This window comes from Gracilinanus agilis, chromosome 3 (assembly GCF_016433145.1).
Source record: "Gracilinanus agilis isolate LMUSP501 chromosome 3, AgileGrace, whole genome shotgun sequence".
NCBI classification, from domain to species: Eukaryota; Metazoa; Chordata; class Mammalia; order Didelphimorphia; family Didelphidae; genus Gracilinanus; species Gracilinanus agilis.
Genome location: NC_058132.1, coordinates 486,692,005 through 486,710,107, shown reverse-complemented (window position 1 = coordinate 486,710,107; position 18,103 = coordinate 486,692,005). Strand labels below are relative to the sequence as shown.

General features: G+C 38.7%; 1 protein-coding gene across 1 annotated transcript in view; it reads left to right on the top strand.

Annotated features, from left to right (window-relative positions):
• VWA3B (von Willebrand factor A domain containing 3B) overlaps positions 1 to 2,960 on the top strand; it is a 253,855-nt gene extending 250,895 nt beyond the window's left edge. Inside the window, exon 28 of the mRNA XM_044669294.1 lies at positions 2,597 to 2,960. Coding sequence (XP_044525229.1) covers positions 2,597 to 2,960 — 364 coding nt within the window. The remainder of the gene's footprint in view (positions 1 to 2,596) is intronic.
• The last annotated feature ends 15,143 nt before the right edge of the window (positions 2,961 to 18,103 follow it).

Genomic DNA, 18,103 nt, shown 5'->3' with positions numbered 1-18,103 from the left:
GATCTGGCTTCATTCACTTACTTAGCTAAATGACACAGGGGCAAACCACTTAACCTTTTGTCTGCCTCAGTTTCCTCATGTCTAAAATGGTGATATAGCATTTACCTTCCGGGTTCTTGTAAGGGTAAAATGAGGTGTTTATAAAGTGCCACACAAACCTTACAGGACTATGTAAATTTTAAGTTATTAATTATTATTAATTTGTTAAATTAGACTAATATCTCAATCACCATTAGACATTGCGTGCTATGAAAGCACTGATATAACTAACCTGTAAAAGATTATTTAGTGCCTTGGGAAAGAGGAAAGAAAGGGGAGAGAGAATCTGAATCACAAAATGTCAGAAAACAATTGTAAAAAATTGTTTCTGTGTATAATTGAAAAAATAAAAGAAAGTTTAAAAACACATTGTATGCTCATTAAATTAAGAGCACGTTTATGAATATAGACATCAGAGCCTGCCCCTCTGCCTTTTCCACTCCCCAACCTTATTCCAAGCACAGCCTTGATTCTCCAGTGAAATTACCTTTTTACTTAGTATATACTTATCCATCTATATGTTAGATCTCCTCAGTAGAATGCAAACTCCTTTATTTATACTTATTTGTCTGTAGTATTCTCAGTACCTTGCAAAAGTAAGTGCTTAATAAACATCTGCTCAATTACATGGAATTTATAGATTGGGATACACATACAGAGAACACACAGTACAAGGGTTTGAGCAGTGAAAGACACCCATATAGATCAATGTTGATTCGTTAACAGTTTTCATATGAGATGACTTCGGAGCCTTCATTTGATGGCTCCCTGGTGGTTTCATCACAGAATGTTGGTCTTCATTCCCAATTCATATTTGGGAAATTTGAGATCCAGAGAAATCTAGTTCAAAATGGCATTTCTGAGACAGTTATGTGACTCTGGGCAAGTTGCTTAAACTCCCAATGCCTATGGAGCTTACTGCTCTGTGAACTTGGAAGTGATCCACAGTACTGATTCTAAGAAAGAAGAAAAAAGTTAAAAAAGAAAAAGGCATTTCTGTGAAGTGATCATGTCCAACTCCTTCTCAAGTTCTCATTTTATTCCAGGGAGAGACAGATATTGGGCTGTTTGCTACCACCTTGCCCTCTTCCCTCCAGGGTCCACTATTGTTTCACTTTATTTTTCCCCCTTTTGGTCTACATTATCCATTCTATATGGTAATCCTTAGGCCCTGGGTCTGAACTAACTGAACTGGTTTTCACTAAGCAGATGATTTGGCTTTTGTGCTTTGGTGAAACTGGGGGTCAGGGGGCAGCAGAGTATTCATTGGAAATTATATCTTATCTCTCCTTGAGGAGATCAAAAGGAATATGAATCAGAATATGATTACGCAATAATAAGGTAGGGCTTTTTCATGGAATTCAACAGTCTGTGAAAGCAAATTAGATACAGGAATTTCTAAGTGGGCAGCATCCCTCCAATAGATGTACAGACTCTTACAGTCCTCACTTTGAAGGATCTAATATTTACGTGGACACAAAATTTCTTATAGCTTATATAACAAATACACATATATAATTACTTTATTATATTTTATTATTCACATAATAATATATATTATTTTTAAAAAATTTAAATCTATACGTTAACGCTTCACTGATTTCTGATTTGATTTGTGCGGGTACTCCTTCCACTGATCCAGAGCATCACTTAATACATGGTCTTCAAGAGCTGCTGTGGTTGAAAAATTCATCACTTGATGGCCAATGTAGTGATAAACCTTTCCAGATTATGAGAGGTGGTTATTGCTCGTTGGCATACCATACATTAGTAGATGCAGACTCAGAACTCTTAACTGAGAATTTTTGCTGCTCAGACAAGTTTTGTGTGTTTTGGGTGGAGGGAATAGGCAAGGCAAGCAATGCTGGTTAAAAAATTCTCAACAGTCTATTCTCTGGTAACTTCCTATTTTAATTACCTTTGCCCCACCATACACTAACTTTTATTATTTCCAGTGCTGAAGGAGTGAATGTATTATCAACCATCTGGCACTTTCCGCATTTTGTATTCTAGGTAAAACCTGTCACTCTGCCCCAGTTAATAGCCCTGTCCTTACATAAAGCCTTTCCAACTTGGATTTGTGTTTCACTGACTGTCTCTATTTTTGTTTGTTTGTTTGTTTGTTTAAACCCTTACCTTTCATCTTAGAATCAATATTGTATATTGGTTCCAAGGCAGAAGAGCGATAAGAGCTAGACAATGGGGGTTAAGTAACTTGCCAACACAGCTGGAAAGTGTCTGAGAGCAGATTTGAACCCAGAATCTCCTTTCTGGTTCTCAAGAGGTTCCTAGCTGCCCTGCTCCCATAGTATTGATTCTAAGACAGAAGGTAAGGGTTTTGTTTTTTTGTTTTTTTAAATGACTTAAGTGAAATAAATCTAGGCCAATTCGAAAGTTTCTGGTGGTAAGGCAACTTTCACTAAGTGGAGGGCTCATGAAATGATTGCTGAGACATATCCTGGAGGAAATTCGTAAGCTTGTATTTCCATGTCACTATCCACATCCTTCTTGGGTCTTTGAGCAGACTCCATGTAACTACAATTACTTTTTTTTGTAGGATGGATGCTGAGGAGATGAGATCTGATTTTATGGTCTTTCCTTTTGATGAAGAGACCGAGACTGGCCTATTAAGAGACTCAGAAGATGAGACTTCAAAAAAGAGTAAGAGCAGGAAGAAATCTGAAACAAAGAAGCAACCCCAAGACATCTTTTCCTCAGACTCGGAAGATAGTATCTTTGGATATGACACATCCATATACTGTTCCAAGCCAAGGGACCAAGCAAAGAAAGAATGGTTCTCAGACAATGTTTCTAAGGAGGATGATAACAAATACTCTAAATATTATGCTCAATGGGTGAATACTTACCCAAAGTGTCAGTGTTATTCGAAAACCCTAAACATCAAAAAACAATTTTTTTAAGTTGTTCTACATATTATTCTCTTCCTCTAGAAACAATTTTTAGAACAGATTCTATCAAGCTGGTCCCTAAGTCATATCTACCAATTGCATTAATTCCACTTCCTGGAGGCCCACTGCAAGCTCTGGGGCAGCCTGAAAATAAAAAAGTGATTTACTGATCTTTGTTTGAGTCCATTGGAGTAACTGGACTTCTGGTACACCTGGTATAATGAGACATTCAGGTTTGTTGAAACTGAAGTGACAAATTTAGTTCATTTCCACACGAATCTTTTATAGCTTGTGGCCCATGCTAACCAACAAATATACAAAACTCTTAATCTGTATTTACTTTCCTGAACTCTTCTGCCTTTAAAAACAAAACAAAAGAAAAAAAAAACATCTTATTGACTTTGGCCTTATTATATATACTTTATCCTACTCTGTTTCCCAGGTGTCATTCATCTAGCTAAAACAAGTTTTTTCCAGCAAGTGAAAACCCCTGTTTGCTCTGGGGTAACCTTCGTGCTCTGGGCTTTCGAGCTACTGTGTCCTTATTTCACTCAAATCACTGTCAGTGGGTTTCTGAAGTCCCCTGGAAGTCAAGTCATTGTTAATCCAAGTAGGGTTGACCGGACTGTAACCAAGATGTGAAATTGCATATTGCATATCATTTATATCGATTATCACTCACTCTTGTTCAATTTCTTGCACCCCAAATACTGCTCTATTTTCCACCAGACTTATATTACCTGATTTACAGACACCTTGGAATACTTCAGGATTATATCTAATTCTTTCTATCAAGTTGTCTGCTGTATAACTCTCTCGGCAAGAGTGCAGAGCCACAATAAAAATCTTAAAATGCAAACATTTCCTAAACAGTGTGCCATGTATTTGTTATTGCCTTGTTGCTCTGAGTGTCCAACAGTTCTGATCTATTGATGTATTCATTTGTCTTGTGGCTTCTCTTATTTCACATGCAAAGAAAGAAGTTCTATTTCTTTCCTTTTCTTCTTTAGTCATTTGTGAACTAGATAATAACAATGATATTGACAATTAAGAAGAAATATAATTGGATCCCCCCTTTTATTTTCAAACAGAAAGACTATAGTTGCACATATGAGAAATTAAAATCCAAAATTTGAAATCTAGTACACATATAAACCGAAGAAGGCTAGCAAATGAGGTATCCGAAAAAAGTATTGTCCTCTCCAGAAGTGAGACAACAAATTCAGGCTAGTGGAAAATCACTTTCTTAGACCCTGGGCCTTGAATCCAAGCTCAGTTACTTGCCCATTGTATGATCTTCTGTCTTCATCTTTATTTAATCATCAAATGGCATTGCAAATAATTCAACTAATGAAAAAGTCCAGGCCCTAGAAAAAGCATCATGCTTACCTTGGCAGTTCTGGGCTCCACCTCTACTCTCGAAGGAGTCCTGGGAAAGTATCAAGCCCATTAAGGCTCTCAGAGAAAAGATAATTTTCTATCCCCTGGCTCTGAATTTCCCTGGGTGGCCAGTGTCTCTAGTCTGAGGTATGTTGTCCATCAGGATCCACCTAATCAGAATTAAGATTTTTTTTCAACTTACTCACCTGCCAGAAATTCAATATTCTTTTTGAATCAGCTATATTTCATTGATCCCTACTCCTATGACTATGGTCTAATGAGATTTCATGTCCCTTGCAATCGCCATAAGAATAAACCTGCTTACCTGTTAGTGTTTTATCCTCTGTAAAGAATAAAAAAGGGACAACTAGATACTAGAACATCTATCATATGTATACCTTGTGCCCTAGCTTCTCCTAAGATCTCAGCCACTCTCGTTGAGTACATGGGCATATTATGAACGCAATAGTTTTAGGAAAAGAAAATTTCCCTTTTTTAGCTTCACTATGGGCACCACTCTTGTGAGCTGAGAAAGGAGTTAAGGCAACCCCAAAGTTTCCAAATACTATTCAACCCTTAGCCTTCCAGGAGGTGGATGTCCAAATGATGGAGATGAGAGTGGAGGAACTTTAATGCTACCACTTTTCTCTCCAGTAATTTGTAATAGGCAGTAATCTCCAATTGTCTCTCCACTTCTTGGTTTACTATTCACTGACTGGGCTGTCTAGGATTCCATCCACTCTTCCCAGCTTTTCTGATCCTTTGTTGGAGCATTTGGGTTCAGGCAGAGGTAGCCAGATACAGACTAAGACTTGCTCCATCTCAACCTCCATTGTTTTTTGTCTGCCCTATATCTTGGAACTTGCCCATCTCTCCCCCTATCTGGCCAAGAATCACTTCCATCTCTGTCTCTTCCAGTTGGTGCCTGAATGTGACTGCTCACCACCAAGGGGGAGGGAGAGTCAAACAAGCTGCTTTACTTATGTTGAATCAGAAGCCCAGAGAAAAGTTATCCCAAGCAGCATGGTGGGAGGAGTTAAATTTCAATGATGACTAAACAATTATCTTCTCAATCAATTAATGATTTTGTACCTAATTTTTGAGGATGTCTAGATTTTATAGGTACAAGACAAGCTCTCTGCTCATGAGAAACTTGGAACAATTGTATTAGGAGTTGGGAGAGGAACAAAGGGATTTAAAGATTAACGCAATGAAAGATGAAAACATTATAGGTTAGTATATGTTAATTGCCAAATGATACAGAAGTGCTGTAGGAATACAAAAGAAGAGATCACTATGGGCTGGAGCGACCAGGAAAGGCTCACTAAAGAAGAGAGGATCTGAGGAATAGGTAGACTGTGCACAATTGTGTTTTCCCAGAGCAATCGGGGGTGAATTACTCATGTCTTCCTTTTCATCTCATCCTCTGATGTTTGAATGCCAACCCCACAGAGATGGAGAATTCATCATCAATTACTAGCTTTTTGAGAATATGGCCATGATCTCTTGAAGGACACTTTACTTGGAAGAGTAATCAGGATAGGATCAAGTCAAAAAGTCTTGTCTGGAAGATAAAGCTATACTTTATCCTTACCTGAGGTTTAGGCCACCTCCATTTTGAAGGTCGGCCATGGCAGGTCACTGGGTAAGCTTCCCAGAGAGAGGAGCTACTAGGATAGTGATTTTGGGAGTGATGTTATCCTGCCTCTCTTGATGGTTTAGTACTCAGGCAGGGATTATAGCTCCTTTTCAATTCATCAATCATTTTTCATATCTTCGGTCTGCTCCCCAATTTATTCCTTCCAGACTGAAACATGTTTATATTTTAAAAACCCAAACAAAACAAATGTCTTCCTTTGATCTTGCCATTTCCGCTGGCTATTATTACACAGTTCTTACCTACTTCCCAGAGGAACTTTTGGAAAGTACTCTGCTCACTACCTCTTTTTCTTTACCACTATCCAATCTTTAATCCCTTGAAATCCTTCAAATGTTCCTCACTCTACTGAAAGTACTCTTTCCCACATCATTAATGCCCTTCTAATAGACAAATACAACTCTTTCTTTAATCTTATCCTTTTTTAAAAACCCTTAGCTTCTTAGTATCAATTCTAAAGCAGAAGAGTGGCTAAGCTAAGCAACTGGAGTTGAGTGACTTGCCCAGGATCACACAGGGAGTGTCTGAGGTCAGATTTGAACCCAGATCCTCCTGTCTCCAGGCCTGGCACTATACCCATTGTGCTACCTGGGTGTCCCCAACTCCCATCCTTCTTGACTGCTGCATTTGACACTATTGGCTAACTTTTCCTTCTGAGTATCTTTGTGTGACATTATGTGACATATGACCTGTGATTACTCCTGGGTAACTAAACATTCCTTTCTAATTTCCTAAAATAATTTGTTATCTTTTTCCTACCTTCAAATATGGGCACCCCCCACCAAGGCTCTAAATTTAGCCTTCTCTTCTCTCTTTACATTCTCTCTAGATGCTCTCAACAAGCCTTGGGGCTTCATTTCTGTGTGATTACTTCTAAATCTATAAGTCCAACTCTAATTTCTTCTCTGAATTCCAATCTTATGTTTCTGACTTTACTGGACATCCCCACCCAAAAGTCCTACTGGAATCAAACTGTATTTCCATAAAATCTTGAATCTATCCTTTTCTTTCTGTACCCCCTACAACTAACCTACATTGGGCACTTATCATGTCTCACCTAGACTATTTTAATAAGATCCATCTTTGTCTCCTTACTTCCGAGTTCTTTCTTTTTTTAGTGTATCCCTCACATTACTGCCAAAAATGTCTTCCTAAAATACATTACTCCCTGTCTCAGAAACCTTCAATAACTTTTTTCTGTTTACAGGTTAAAAAGCAATTTAAGGCCATCTTTAATCTGCCCTCAACCTACCTTCCCTGGTATATTTGACACTCTTGCCCATCACACGTTCCATGTTGGAGACAAACTGTGTGGTTAGCTTTTCCCTAGCAATCCTTCACCTCCATGAGCCAGTGTTGGCCATGGAATAACCACTTACTGAAATCTCCTTCCTCCTTTAAGGCCCAGCTCAACTGTCATATCTTCCATGAAGTTCTTCCAGTCACTCTGGATAAAGGTGACCTCTCCTTCCTCGAATCTTCTTAGAATACTTTTTCTTTTATTTTTCTTTTTCCTAATATCACATTCTATCTTGATCCATGCTTTCATATATTTTTGGAAGACCTATTATATTATCCTCCTCCTCCTCCCTTTAAGATGGTTAACTCCTTGAGGACAATGGCTCCTATGATTGCAATGTTGAGATTTTAGTATCCTAGTCTATAGAGCCTTGAACATAATAATTATTGAATAATGTCTTTGAAATGAATTGAATTTAACCCGAAGTTCTCTGGGTAATGTCTGTTTACCTCCTAAGCAGTTTTTCCTCAAATTTTTATTTTTTTTTCCCTTGATATAGTATTGTTCTTTGCTGTGAGGAATTATGGTGTGAGATAGTTGAAGGGATTAGGACGTCAAATGGTTAATGGTGGGAATTGAATGAACCACACTGACACCACCTTGTGACTCAGTTCTGGAGCAAGCCCAGTTCTCTTTCTATTCAGTTAGGGTCTAGTCCAAATTTTGTCTTGTGAGAAAAGTTTTATGAGTTGTGGAAATTAGGAGAAAATCTTATTGCAATGTTTGACACTAGCCCTGTATGATGGGGAAACTGAACCACTTGTACCTGCTCTTTAGAGGCCCTTAAGCCAGGATTTAGGTTATGTTGACCAGAAATAGTGTCAGATCCTAAAATTGATATAAGGAATTTTCTCATAATTGTGTATCTTAAGCTATCCATATGTCTCAGGTGAAAATTGGCCCTGTATGAATCAGTTATGGTTGATTGTTCACAGATACTTCCCTCTATAAATATATAACATAAATTACAAATACATAAGTATAAAAATTTATGCAAGTGTAATTTTATGTAACTATAAAAAGTTTTCAAGAATGTCAAATGGGTCACAATGGCTTTCATATCTTAATATCATAGATTTTCTTGAATATTGGTTGATAAAAGTAAAAAAAAAATTGGTTGATAAAAAGTCAAAGATACACTTCCTAGCTGTGTGACCCTGGGCAAGTCACTTAACCCCCACTGCCTAGCTCTTACTATTCTTTTGCCTTGGAACCAATACATGGTATTGATTCTAAGGAGGAAGGTAAGGGTTTTAAAAAAATTAAAGATGTCGCCATTTTGATTTGGGGAAGTCAAAGTTAGGACACTGGATTTTCACTTCTCTTCTAACAACTTGAAATTTTGACTTGATTCATGCTTCACAGAATCATAGGATCAGTGATTGAGAGCTAGCTGGGAACTGAGAGGCCATCTGGTCCAACCCCTTCTGTTTACACATGAAGAATTCCTTCTGTGAGAATAAATGGTTGTGACTGGATAGGTATAAGATAGACATAGACCGAACATTAAGTCTTGAGTTGGGGGAACTTAGATTGTTGCTGTTGTTCTGTTATTTTTCAGTTATGTCTGATTATGATCTCATTGTGGGTTTTCCTCTTCTTTTAAAAAAATCCTTATGTTCTATAAGCCAGGAGGACAATAAGGGCTAGGCAACTGGGGTTAATCAATATGCCCACGTAGGTAAGTAGGAAGTGTCTGAGGCCAGATTTGAACTCGGGTCTTGTGTGCCCTCTCTATATTAGTCCAACACAAATGTGAACAAGAATGCCCTTTACAAAAGTCCTGCCTGGAGCAATTATCCAGTGCCTTCTTCAAGTGGCAGGAACTCGGGGAACCTTTTGAGACAATCAATTCCAATTTGCTTCTGAAACTTCCAGTTATTCTTTTTTCATGCTATTGTCCTCTAGGTCCAGGAATTACAAATTCTATTTTGTTTGCATATAATTATCCTTTGAATTCTTGAAAATAATTGTCATGTCCTGTTGAAATCTTCTTTTCTACAGACTAAAATAGAGGCAGCTGTGGCTCAGTGGCAAAAAGTACTGGGCCTAGAGTCAGAAAGACCCAAGTTCAAATCTGGCCTCAGATACTTCATAGTTGTGTGACATTGGGCAAGTCACTTAATGTCTATGCGTAGAAGGCAGCTAAATGGCTCAGTGGATAGAGTGCTGGGCCTAGAGGCAGGAAGAGTGTGGAGCTGACAAAAGAATCCACTGGTGAAGGAAATGACAAACCACTCCAGTATTCTTGTCAAGAAAATCCAATGGATAGCAACGGTCCATGGGGTCACAAATACTTGGTCTTGACTCAACAACACAACAACAAACAACAAAATATCTTCATATCTGTCAACCAGGCAGGGAAGTCTGGTTCTAAGAGGCAATGTACAGTAGATACTAATTTAGGGTGAACAGGGTAGAGGGAGGTATATCTAAGAGAAACAGATAGAAACAGTATGTATGTGTGTATCTGTATGTGTGTGTATTGGATGAAAAGAATTAAAAATACCATCACTGCAAAAATAAATACTAACCCTTGAGAATTAAGTTGACAAGGACACAACCACAGGAGACTATTGCTTCATTGTATTTGAGTTGATAAGCTTTTGCATAATTGAGTTTTCCCATAGCAACAAGAAGTGAATACTCTCATGAACAAGGAAGTATCTGGAAATCACAGGAAATCAGGCACAATAGCCATTGTGAATTTCATTTCTCTAAATTGGAAGGGACCTCAGAGTCATTTAGTCCAAACCTAGAATTTTACAGGTGAGAAAATTGAGACCCAAGTGGGATAAGTGACTTTTCCAAGGTCCCACAATTAGTAAGTATCAGTGGTGGGATTTGAAACCTGGTCTTTTGATTCCAGAGTGATTTCACCCCCTACTGTACCACATGGTTAAAAGCTTTCCATAAATTAACTTTCTTAATCCTGATAATTTTCCTATGAAATCATGCAGGATCTGAATGTCATTATTCCTATTTTAAAGTTGGGGAAATGAACCAGATAGAGGATGTGTGACTCATCTCTTATTACTCTTGCTTTTCTCTTCTATCAACTGGCTTTGGCATGTACAATTGAAAACTCTATAGGAATGTAGCCATCCTGAAAGATCAAGGAATCATGTCTAGGTCAAGGTGACTTTGACATGAAAAGAAAAAAGGATGTGAGATTCTCCATCTGTCTCTTACTCTCCCTCTCTTTGTCTGTCTTGCTCTTATTCTTTCTGAGTATGTCTCTCTATCTCTCTGTCCTCTGTTTCTCTCTATCTCTGTGTCTTTCTCTGGGCATCAGTGTCTTCCTGCCTCTGTCTTGGTATCTGTCTTTCTGTCTCTGTCTCTATTTCTGTCTCTGTTTCTTTCTCTCTCTTCTGCCCTTGTCCTCCCAAGTATAACTCCTCTACTTAATTTGCAACTTTAATCATTCTTTCTCTCATATCTTCAATCTCTTTGTATTTATTGGATTCTTTGCTGCTGCCCGCTAGCCTGTTCAGTTGTACAGTATCCCTAGAATTCTTTCCTTGGTCCTGCTATAATCTCACACTACTGTCTGAACTCTCTTTTCTCTTTTGTTATCAAATTTCAAAAGGGTTATTTATAATCTCTATCTCTAGTTCCTTGGCATCTACTCCCTTCTCAATCCTATGTAATCAGGCTATCATCTCCAATTAAACTGGTATCTCTGAGGTTACCATTGATCTCAATCACTCAATTCAGTGGCCCTTTCTCAGTCCTCATCCTCCTTGCCCTCTGAAGGTTCTGAAGCATCAAACCTATACAAATGGCTCTTAAATCTCTTCATTCAGCCCTCATCATTCTTAAAAATGTTATTCCTCTGCAATATCAGTGATCAGTTACATTTTACAACTTGGATTCAGGGAGAAAATGACCTCAGTTAGACATTATATCTCAGGGGGCAGCTGGGTGGCTCAAAGAATTGAGAGTCAGACCTAGAGACAGGTGGTCCTGGGTTCAAATCTGATCTCAGGCATTTCTTAGCTGTGTGACCCTGTGCAAGTCACTTAATCCCCATTGCCTAGCCTTTACTGCTCTTCTGCCTCAGAACCAATACCTAGTATTGATTCTAAGATGGAAGGTAATGGTTTAAAAAAACAACTTATATCTCATTCAATAGGTGAGGAGGTGACCTTTTCTCGTAACTTGGTCATGGGCAAGGATGATGAAATACTGAGGAGATGAAGACTTTGGGAAACTTGATGGGTAACCAGACAATCATTTTTATAAACAGTTGGACAACATCCTTTCAGTTGGCTCCACAGCCCTTTGCTATAAGGTTAAGACCCCTGGACTGGAAGCCAGTAAACCTAGGTTCTAATCCTGTCTCAGTCATTGATTCTCTGTGACACTTTGGACAAGTGGCTTAAGCTCTCCAGTTTCCTCCTTTATAGCATCAAGATATTGGGCCGTGTGGTGTAGTATAAAAACTGTATTTGAAATCACAGTACTACGAGATCTAAGATATAAAAGGCACCATACTGGCAGTCTAGACCAATCCACACCCAGAATATTGATGTGGGTAAATAAACACAAACACACACACAGGGGTTCTTTTGGGGGAAAGGGATGAAGGAAGAATGAAGGGTAAAGATGTATCTTAAACAAATTCAAAAGGGCCTGTGACAATGTGAGTGGCAGACTGCCACTTAGACTAAAACATCCAGGGATATCTTACTTCTACAGGGAAAGACACAACAGGAATAAAAAAAACATTTTTAATAGTTAACTTAAGATTAAAAGAGGTGGGAGAGATCACACTACTCTAAAACACTATGGGATCAACTCAGGGGTAAAGGTTAAAGATCTGGAAAATCCGTACACTACACTATGCAGGTCTCCAGGACATAAGGGACTAATGGGATCTCACGTAGATGGTCTGATGGTCTTGAACAGTAGTTCAAAAATGTTTCAGTCCAAGTATATTCCAAGAGCACAGGTTTCAGCCAAATAACTCTTCCGAGAATTCAGGGAGACTGATCTTGCTTGTCCACCAAACAAGACAATATTCTCAACCTGCTCTCCTTGATCGTACTAGTTGAGATGTTCCAGATGTTGCTCAGAGATACCCCAAATCCACAGGCTCTCAGGTCAGTGGTTTCCCAACTCCTTCAAGATCCCCAACTGCCCTTAGAGAGAGTCCACTGTGTTCAGCCCCTTGCTGTGTTCCAGATTGGAATCTCAGCTCCTGCCTGCCTGTCTAAACTTCTAAATCTGCTTTTATAAGTTTACCTACAACAATACCCAGCATAATATACCTGACAAGTTTTGTGACATATCTGAAATTTGTTCAGTTGTTTTTCAGTTGTGTTCAACTTGTCATGACATCATTATGGCTTTCTTGGCAGAGACACTGGCATGATTTGCCGTTTCCTTCTCCAGTTCATTTGACAGATGAGGAAACTGAGGCAAACAAGATGACATGACCTGATCAAAGTTACATAGCTAATAAGTATCTGAGGCCAGATTTGAACTCAGAAGATGTGGGTACCTGATTCCAGGCTCAATATTCTAACCACTTATGTCACCCAGCTATTAAAAGATATGGTATCAGGACAGACAGATAGCTAGTCCTGGAGTCAAGAGGAGCTGGCTTTAAATCTAGCCTCAGACACTGCCAACAAGTCACTTCACCTTTATTGCCTAGCCCCTGCTGCTCTTCTCTCTTAGAATTAATGCTAAGGAAAAAAAAAAGAATTGATACTAATGTCATAAGGATGAAAAATAAAAGGCATGGTGCCAAAAGATATGTATTTGAATTGGTGCTCTGGTCACATATGCTCTCTGAGTGATTTTGGATAAATCACCAAATTGCTTCGAATCTCAGTTTACTGGTAATTAAAACGAAGGGATTGCATAAGCTGATCTCTCTTTCAGCTTCAACTCCTGTGACCCTCCTTAATGATGGCAGACTTTCTAAAGTCACTCCCAGCCCTACATTTTCACAAATCTCTATGATTCCAGACCACTTGTTTTAAGTCTAGTTTGGAGTCTCCACTACAGGGTCCAGGTTCCTTTTCTTCTCTGAACTGGCAAGTGAAATGCCCTTGGACTGTCTTCATGAAGTATACGTACAAGATCCAAGAGCTTTCCAAATTCAACTGTGAATGAACCTTTCCTTAGGATAATTAATTTGTTCTTAAGGTTTAAGATTTCAAACAAGGAAGGACACTGACATTCCTTGTTAATTACATTCTGTTGCAGAACCAAAGATGGGGAGAGTGAGACCAAATGAGTGTTTCAGGGGATGGAAAAAGAGTCTCATTTTTTAATTAGGAAACATTTTTGTTCTGCACAAAGGCAAAGGACCTTCTGGTGCTTATCTTCCATTTTTCTTTGACAACTGAGAATAATAAGACTTGTTAGGCTCATTCATATGAGCCCAAATATGGAATTGGTGGAGGGAAGAGGCTCAAGAAAATTGGTGACTTGCCTGGAATTCAATCTACTCTTTCTGAAGAATTGAGCTGGGGAAGAAGAGAGAGGAAAGGGGTGGTGGTTAGAAGGATGCAGGGATCAAAGAGCCTAACTGAATTTCTCTTATCACCAGATAGTGGGTGGGGTAGCAGGATATACTATGGTGGATGGAGTGGCAGAGAAGTCACATCTAATCATCAGAAAGAAAAAGAAGAAAGAATGGATATGGTACTGCCTGGTAATGCAAGAAGGGATCCTATAGGTATATTTAGTTTATGCTGATCTTTTCGTTGGTTTCATAAATGAGAAAATGCTTCTCTTGGGGGTGGTAGTAAGGTGGCTCAGTGGGCAGAACACTAGAGCTCTTGGAGACAGAAGATGCTGGGTTCAAATTTTGACTCAGAAATTTCCTAGCTAGGTAACCCTGGGCAAGTCACTAAACCCCCATTATCTAGCCCTTACCACTCTTCTGTCTTGGAACTAATAAACAGGATTGATTCTAAGATGGAAGGTGAGGGTTTAAAAGGAAAAAGAAACTGTTTATCTGGCTATACTCTATCAGAGAACAGAAAAGACATTTGTGTATTAGATATGCCATATATTGCAAACATCTACTATAAGAAAAAGTCAGAATTTGGATGGAGAGAAATAGATTCAAAGCTCTGTTCAAATAGAGCAATATGGAAATGTGAAATGCCTTTCTCTCCTCTAATAGATCTTATTCATTGCTAGATGTAGCTGCAAATGTGTGCTTTGTGGCCATTAGTAGAGGAGCGAGAGGAATTTACATGATTTAAATGTCACTTGGATTGTGTGAATAATAAATTGTGTAAGACACTCTGGAAAAGATAAATTACTTCCTGTTAGAAGCGTTAGAGGCCATTTCATTTCCTAGATACTTGGATTCTGATGATTCACATTGCCTGGATGTCCTTCAAATGACAGGTCCGAGGATTTTGAAACATTGGATTCAAAGTCTATTGATGCTAATTATCTTAGAATTGTTATTCAGTCATTTTCCAATCATGTCTGACTCTTTGTAACCCTGTTGGGGGTTTTCTTGGCAAAGATTCAGGAGGGGTTGGCCATTTCCTTTTCCAATTCATTTGATATATGAGGAAACCGAGGCAAATAGGACAAAGTGACTTGCCTAGGGTCACATAGTGTCTGAATCTATGTCTCTCCATTCAAATTCTGACTTTTTCTTATAGTAGATGCTTGCAATATACTTGTTAGATTATTCCCTTTTATTTGCTATTCTTTTTCCTCCATGTTTCTCTAGCTCTTTATCTCTTTTCTTCCCTTTCTCCACCCTTCTTTAGTTTTCTTTCCCTTCCTTCTTCCCTCTTTCCCTTTCATTTTCTCTAAATTTTGATTTAGATTTGAACTCAAGGAGGATGCATCTTCTTGACTACCGAGCCAGTGTTTTATCCACTGTATCATCTATTTAGAGTACATGCGAATGCATACCACTGGGGGCAACTAGGTAACTCAGTGGTTTGAAAGCCTGACCTAGAGAAGTCCTGGGTTCAAAATTGGCCTCAGATACTTTGTAGCTGTGTGACCCTGGGCAAGTCACTCAGCCCCACAAATTGCCTAGCTCTTACTGCTCTTCTGCCTTTGAACCAACATATAGTATTCATTCTAAGGTGGAAGGTAAGGGCTTTTTTTTTTTTTTAAAGGCACATTATTTCCCCAAGATTAGCACCATCAAGTAACACTTTTTAAAGGTCCTCTTATGGGGACTATGCAACATACATTTCAGAGCAAATTAGTCATGGTCTTTGCCTGCTACAAGTTCAATTCCTAGCTTGGACACTTTGTTGTTATGTGACAGAAGAAGCCATTTAGATTCTTTGAGTATTCATTTTCCAATCTTTTTTAAAAAGAAAAAACAAAAAGCTCTGGCTAACTTAAGGTGACTTTCTTTTAAGGATACTTCATGCTGAAGGGCCACTTCTCTGATCCCTCTAACTGGAAGTTATTTTTCCTTTGTTTCTCCTGAGTTCAAATGTGACCTCAGACACTTCCTAACTATGTGACTCTGGGCCAGTCACTTAATCCTGTTTGCTTCAGTTTCCTCATCTATAAAATGGGCTGGAGAAGGAAGTGGCACTTCCTTTGCATTAGAATGCTCTCAAGCACAATTAGGTTACTGAGGGGAAATGTATACATGGTCCACTTTTAAATTTGCATTATTTTCATTTTCTCTATCTCTTAAGTCTAGACAATCAGGAAAATAATAAATCAAACCATGATTTGTAGCATTTGCTATTTCCCAAGGTATAAATGCTCAAATCGAACATTTAACTATTGGTTCTGAGCTCTTACTAATTGACACCAGCACCCTCCAAACCAGGGCTCAGTTAATAAATGGTTAAAGAATAAGTCCAGGAAGTTTTCAAAGAAAGAAATTCAAGTTATGGAAAGCCATATGGAAAAAAATACTCCAAATCACTAGTTCTAGAAATGAAAATGAAAATAACTTTTAATTTTCTCCCACTTATGTATTGTTGTTCATCCTTCATTTCAATGAGGACCAAAGTCATCACAGGGTGATGTCTTGACTTTTGAGTGAATTAGCTTTATGTGAAGCAGAGTGAACACAAAGTCATTATCCTCACTCTCTCTTCCAAAGTTATCCAAGTCCAGTGGCCAGACAAAAGTCAGGATGACTGGTGATGGCCTGGGATGCAGTGGATGACTTTGGTGTCTCTGATGACCAACCAAGCTCTAAGTGCTCCACAGGGCTTGTTTCAGCTGCCTTGATGGTAGTTGGAACAAGACGTTTTCATATACCCATTCCACTGGGGGAAGTCTTTACATGCTCTTTTCTCCCTAACTCATGGATGGCTTTGTGGCCCATAGGTGGCCCTCAACATAATTTAGCCTATCAGTCAAGATGGTTTACCAGGATGTGGCCACTGAACTTCCACACAGCTATTAAGTTGGTAAAGGAGACAAAAAAGGGAAATGACAAATGTTAGAAGGCCTTCAGAAGAACAGGCACATTAACGCGCTGCTGGTAGCACACTGGGTTGGTTTAGACATTTTGAAAAATACTTGATAGGGGCAGCTAGATAGCATGGCGGATAGATTTCCATACCTGGAGTCAGGAGTTTAAATCTAGCATTAGACACTTCCTAGCTGTGTGACCCTGGGTAAGTCATTTTAACCCCATTTGCTTAGCCCTTGCCTTTTTGTCTTAGAATTGTTAACTAAGAGATAAGGTATGACTTTAAAAAATAAAAATAAAGTAATTGGTAACTAACTATGCTTCCAACAGACCATTAAACCATAAATATCCTTTGCCCCAGCTAGACCGCAATTAGGCTCATACTGTAATGAAACTAAAGAAAAGAAAAGGACCCAGTTTTGAGAAGAAGCATTGCACAGTCCTGAAACATGCTGAAATTAGAGTTAGGAAGAACTGGGTTCAAAGCCAGTCACTGCCAATGACTAGAAATGGGATCTTGGGAAGTCATGTAGGCTGTTGGTCCTTGTTTCCTAATCAGAAAAAGAAAGAGTTTGGACTAAATGACCTCCAGGTCCCTTTTTGCTCTAAATATATGATATGCCCATGTGCTCAGTGCTCTTTCCTCGGGACATTACCTCATAAAATTGTCTTCCAACTCTGTAAGTCTTTGAGTGGGAAGTTTGTGTGACACATTGCATGGTTTACTAGAAACAACCTACACCAGCTTGAATTGAACAAAATGTGTTTTCCTTCTACTTATTTTTCCTTCTAATTCTTTCCCATCCTAAGACACATGTTGTTTTAGTTTAGCAACACCTCCCAGCTGTTTCTGGGGATTAAACAGTAATTGCACAACTCTGGAAACAGGAGAGACTGAATTGTATTTGGGGCTATTTATGCGATTTTGAATTTTCTTTTTTCTCTTCAATTGTGCCCAATTCTATGTCATCCCTTTTAGGGTTTTCTTGGCTAAGATACTGGAGTGGTCTGCTATTTCCTTCTCCAGCTCATTTTATAGATGAGAAAACTGAAACAAACAAGATTAAGTGACTGGCCCAGAGTCACACAGCTAGAAAGTGTCTGAGGCAAGATTTGAACTCATGATGCTGAGTCTTCCTGATTCCAAGCCCAATCCTCTATGCCACCTAATGACCATAAGATTGTGTCTTATAAGGAGATTGTTGATTACAGATGGAAAGAATGCTAGACTTAGAGTCAGGACACCTAGTTTTGAATCTTGCCTCACTAACTTATTGGTTGTGCAATGTTGGATAAATCAGGTCATTAAAAAAAGGTACACCTAATTCACTTTGAAGTTTAATCTGCATTAATTTCTTAGAATACCAACTTCTTCATCTGTAAAATAGGTATAATGATACCTGAATGGCTTACTCCACTAAGTTGTAGGG